At 35.2% G+C, this 6,166-nt stretch overlaps 1 protein-coding gene across 1 annotated transcript; it reads left to right on the forward strand.

The window, feature by feature from the left end:
• The first annotated feature begins 2,684 nt into the window (after positions 1–2,684).
• Positions 2,685–3,716, forward strand: LOC128546407 (uncharacterized). Its single transcript, XM_053516898.1, has one exon. It carries the CDS (start codon positions 2,685–2,687, stop codon positions 3,714–3,716), a length of 1,032 nt encoding a protein of 343 aa, XP_053372873.1.
• Positions 3,717–6,166: the final 2,450 nt, after the last annotated feature.

The following is a 6,166-nucleotide window of genomic DNA, read 5'->3' on the forward strand; positions in this document are numbered from 1 at the left end:
CATGAGTCACAAGTATTTCTGTTTACCCTTTTAGCTAGAAGTATGAAATGTATCCCATAAGAAAATTAATGTATTATTCCCATGTTCTCTACCTTTTTATACTTAAGGTGGTTTATATTTTACAGGGAAAAGACCATGGAGAGAAGCAGTTGCCCATGAAACAAAACCAAGTCAACCCATGTACAGGAAAAACACAAAATCCAACCAAACGACCGGCTTTGGGTTTAGAAACTGGCATTAGTCGTAGTACTTCTAAATCGGGCACACTACATGGACATTGTCAAGCTGAAATGGTACTTTAATTTTTTTGGGGGTTAGCAATCATATAAAGTGTGACATTTGTGTTTAGACTTTAAGATAGAAGTATAAAATGTATCCCATAAGAAAATTTATAAATGTATTATTCCTATATTATCTACCTTTTTATACTTAAGATGTTTTATATTTTACAGGGGAGAGACCATGGAGAGAAGGAATTGCCCCTGAAACAAAACAAACTCAACCTATGTACAGGGAAAACACAAAATGCAGTCAAAGGACCAGCTTCTGGTTTAGAAACTGGTATCAGTCCAAGTACTTCTAAACTATCTGGACATTGTCAAGCTGAAATGGTACTTAAATATTACTTTCACATTTTCACGTAGAAAGTTGCTTAAACATTACTTATTACAATTTATATTCAAGACACATGTAACATATGCTGAAATAAGTCTGTTTGTCTGTCTTTCTCTCTCTCAGTTTTACAAAATTGAACATATTAAGAACAAAACTTAATTTAACTCTGTTGTCAAGCAACACCTGCATTCATTCCTTACAATACTTTATGAAAGATGAATGAAATATTGACTACTTTTTATACTTAAGGTGGTTTATATTTTACAGGGGAAAGACTATGGAGAGAAGCAGTTGCCCATGAAACAAAACCAAGTCAACCCATGTACAGGAAAAACACAAAATCCAACCAAACGACCGGCTTTGGGTTTAGAAACTGGCATCAGTCGTAGTACTTCTAAATCGGGCACACTACATGGACATTGTCAAGCTGAAATGGTACTTTAATATTTTTTTTGGTTAGTTAGCAATCATATAAAGTGTGACATTTGTGTTTAGACTTTAAGATAGAAGTATAAAATGTATCCCATAAGAAAATTTATAAATGTATTATTCCTATATTATCTACCTTTTTATCTACCTTTTTATATCCGGTACTTAAGATGTTTTATATTTTACAGGGGAGAGACCATGGAGAGAAGGAGTTGCCCCTGAAACAAAACAAACTCAACTTATGTACAGGGAAAACACAAAATGCAGTCAAAGGACCTGCTTCGGGTTTAGAAACTGGTATCAGTCCAAGTACTTCTAAACTATCTGGACATTGTCAAGCTGAAATGGTACTTAAATATTACTTTCGCATTTTCACATAGAAAGTTGCTTCAACATTACTTCTTACAATTTATATTCAAGACACATGTAACATAAGCTGAAATAAGTCTGTTTGTCTGTCTTTCTCTCTCTCAGTTTTACAAAATTGAACATATTAAGAACAAAACTTAATTTAACTCTTTTGTCAAGCAACACCTGCATTCATTCCTTACATTACTTTATGAAAGATGAATTATGAAATATTGACTACTTTTTATACTTAAGGTGGTTTATATTTTACAGGGGAAAGACCATGGAGAGAAGCAGTTGCCCATGAAACAAAACCAAGTCAGCCCATGTACAGGAAAAACACAAAATCCAACCAAACGACCGGCTTTGGGTTTAGAAACTGGCATCAGTCGTAGTACTTCTAAATCGGGCACACTACATGGACATTGTCAAGCTGAAATGGTATTTTAAATTTTTTGGGTTAGTTAGCAATCATATAAAAAGTGTGACATATAAAGTTTCCCTTAACATTTTGCATGAGGTTTTCAAGACATATATGATATAAGCTTCACCTCTCATTAGTTTTTCTTCACACATTCACAGATATGGTCAATGTTAACTTCAAAAAGGTCATAGCTGCATAACTTAATAATTTTATAATTTATACACAAATGACAGACAATATCTCCTTCTTCAGCTCTTTTGTAAAAATGGTATTTTTATGATTTCAGACTGTTGGTGTACATGAATATTCATTCCATGGAATCAACATTGATGATGTTCTTCGTGGGGAGATAGATATCCAAATAATGGATTACACATGTCAACTCTTAAGAGCGCAATACCAGTGTCAATATGGAATGCTTACACCGTCCTACTTGTACTCACTTGTGACTAATGGACAGAAAATAGCTGGAAAAATTCCTAAAAATGTTAAAGCAGTACAAATGCATTATACTGCAGGACATTATGTTTTGTCAGCTAGAAACAATGAGAGAATTATTATATTTGATAGTTTACCATCTCAAAATCACTTGAAAGAAATTATCCCACAACTAAATTTGCTATATGAAAACTTTAACATAAATGGAATAGAGTACACAACACCACAACATCAAGGGACAACTACACTGTGTGGAATATTTGTGGTTGCAAATGCTGTTTTCTTGCTGAATGATATAGATCCACACAAACAAACTCTCATGTAGGCTAGAATGCGTTCCCATTTTCACCTGTGTTTAATAAATGGTGAAGTTACCGTCTTCCCATCTACTGATTACTCCTCATTACTAAGTTCATATTTTACAGACCAAATGACTCGATTCCAGAACAAAAGGAGAAGTGATGATGACAACAAACATATGATAGGTACCAACAAAAACATTAAACAACAAAAAAGAGATAATCCAATATATAGACAGCATGAGAATGATCTGAGAAAAATGCGAAGAGCAGATGACACATACAGAAGCCATGAAAATGAACAAAGAATGATAAATAGAAATCTAAAGAGGAAAAATGCTGAGTACAGAAAGGATGAAAATGTGAAAAGAAATGAAACCAGACGTGAAAAAAGAAATGACACTGAGTACAGAAAGGATGAAAACGTGAAAAGAAATGAAACCAGAAGTGAAAAAAGAAATGACACCGAGTACAGAAAGGATGAAAACGTGAAAAGAAATGAAACCAGAAGTGAAAAAAGAAACGACACAGAGTACAGAAAGGATGAAAACGTGAAAAGAAATGAAACCAGAAGTGAAAAAAGAAATGACACCGAGTACAGAAAGGATGAAAACGTGAAAAGAAATCGAACCAGAAGTGAAAAAAGAAATGACACCGAGTACAGAAAGGATGAAAACGTGAAAAGAAATCGAACCAGAAGTGAAAAAAGATATGACACGGAATACATAAAAGATGAAAACGTGATAAGAAACCGAGCCAGAAGTGAAAAAAGAAATGACACCGAGTACAGAAAGGATGAAAACGTGAAAAGAAATGAAACCAGAAGTGAAAAAAGAAACGACACCGAGTACAGAAAGGATGAAAACGTGAAAAGAAATCGAACCAAAAGTGAAAAAAGATATGACACGGAATACAAAAAAGATGAAAACGTGAAAAGAAACCGAGCCAGAAGTGAAAAAAGAAATGACACCGAGTACAGAAAGGATGAAAATGTGAAAAGGAACAAAACCAGAAGTGAAAAGAGGAAAGACGACAGCTATAGATGTAAAGAATATGAAACTAAGCAACAAAAAAGAAAAGGAGTTACAGACAGAGACAAACTTATAGAAAAATTTCATAAAACAGTAGCATGTGGACCAGTAATAGTCTGTCAGTGTATTTAAAGGAAAAAGCATTATAAAAGGAAAATCTGTAAATGAAATGATAAAACAGGTTATCAATGAAAATGACACATGTCATATGACTTATGAAACAGTTCACTCAGATGATACTTCGATTTGTAACACATGCTTATCCTATGTTAAGAAAAACAAAATACCACCTACTTCTTTTCTAAATAAAATGACATACCCACACCAGGGTCCACTCAAACACCTGAATGTTCTTGAACAGCTATTAATAGCTCCTGTATTACCATTTCTACGGCTTCAACAGGCAAATGTTGGAAAGCAGTATCGCATAAATGGAAACATTGTACTTGTACCAGCTGATGTTAGAAATACTGTTACTTCTCTTCCTAGATTGACATCTGATACAGGAACAATAAAGGCAAAACTGAAACGAAGACTGCGATACAAGCATCATGTCTACAGTATGAATGTTCGACCTGAGAAGCTACGTGAAGGTATTACATTTCTCAACAAAACCTCAAAACTTTATCAAGAACACAATATATTGTTAGATGAAAACTTCAGTGAAGACGATATTTTAGGCATACAAAATGAAAAAGGTACAGATGATGAAAACACTGCTGATGTTGATGTTGATATGAGCATTGACAAAGAGACAGGGTGTGTAGATGATAGTACAGTTAATGATCTCAGTAAAATAGGTGATACAAACATTGCTGTGAATGCAGCACAAAAGGAACTTCAAAGCCATGAGAATAATCAGTCTGAACAAATACATGATACAGACTGATGCCTGGAGTGAGTTTGACCCATCAGATACAACTATTGATAGTCCAGGAATACAAGACACAATGCTATCCTCTCCAGACTTTGTAGAGCCATCAGAAAAAGATTTTGTTTACAACTTTGCTCCAGGGGAGGGAAGAACACCAGTAAGTGTATTTTTAGAGCCGAATGTTGAAGAACTATCATTTCCTGCAATATTCTGTGGTCAAGCCAGAACTTCTAACAGTGAAAGAATTGTACCAGTGTCATACTCTGAAATAATAAGGTCAGAGCTAAGAAATCAGGATCGAAGAGCTGCCCTTAGCATTGAAAACATATTCTTCAAAACCAAAAAGTTGCAAATGAAGCAGATAATTGACCAAACTCAAATAGCTATACGCAAATCAAAAACAAAGGGTCAAAGTTTAACAGCTAAAGATGTTCGAGGCGACTCTGCAAAACAATTCATTTATCTAGACAAGGCATTCAAATTTATGGCAGGCATTAGGGGATCACCATCATATTTCCAGGCAGTTTCAAAAGATCTTTATGCAATGATTCGCCAGCTTGGTCCAGCCACCTTTTTTTGTAGTCTGTCTGCAGCAGAAACCAAGTGGAATCATTTACTTAGCATCCTATCTCATATCATAGATAACAATCCATGCACACAGGAGGAAGCTGCCAACTTTGATTGGCCAACAAAATGTAGACTTATACAATCTGATCCTGTCACTTGTGTTCGTCATTTCGATTATTCAGTAAATAAATTTATCAATGACTTCATGCTGGATAATTCAAACCCTATTAGTAAAGTAGGAGACTATTTCTACAGGGTAGAATACCAGCAAAGAGGCTCACCGCATATTCACATGCTTATCTGGTGTGAAGAATCTCCATTGTTTGGACAAGATGACACAAAGGAAGTTACTGAGTTCATAGATTCCTACATCACATGTGAACTACCACCAGAAACAGACCCCATCATGAGAGAGCTTGTAAAACTTCAAACACACCGTCACACTCATACATGTAAAAAAAATCAAAGAAAATTTGTCGTTTTGGATTTCCGAAACCGCCAATGGATAAAACTTGTATTCTGGAACCATTAAATCCTGATTCTGATAAGGCTACCCATCTCGCCAACTACAAAAAAATCCAAGAATACCTCAGTGTATTGCATGATACTGATGAAACAGTAACATTCCGTGACTTTTTACAATCATTATCTTTATCCATGGAAAACTACATATGCGCAGTGAGAGCATCCATCAAAACAACAACTGTATTCTTAAAACGAGACCTGTCAGAATGCCGTATAAACAGCTACAATCCAGATATTTTGAGGGCATGGAGAGCAAATATAGACTTACAATATGTTATCGATGTTTATGCATGTGCATCATACATTGCTGCATATGTAACAAAATCTCACAGAGGTATGAGTGAACTTCTGAGGAATGCTGCAGCTGAAGCACGTAAAGGGAATTTAGAAGTCAGACAGCAAGTACGGGCTATAGGAAATAAGTTCCTGAATGCTGTTGAAATCAGTGCCCAAGAAGCGGTATATATCTGCCTAGGTTTGCCTATGAGAAAATCTACACGCCAAGTTATATTTGTAAATACCTCTCCTCCAGAGGAAAGAGTGTCTCTGCTGAAGCCATCTCGTGAACTTGACAAATAAGATGATGATTGTGAAGACATTGAGTGTTCAAATATGT

This window comes from Mercenaria mercenaria, chromosome 10 (genome assembly GCF_021730395.1).
Source record: "Mercenaria mercenaria strain notata chromosome 10, MADL_Memer_1, whole genome shotgun sequence".
NCBI classification, from domain to species: Eukaryota; Metazoa; Mollusca; class Bivalvia; order Venerida; family Veneridae; genus Mercenaria; species Mercenaria mercenaria.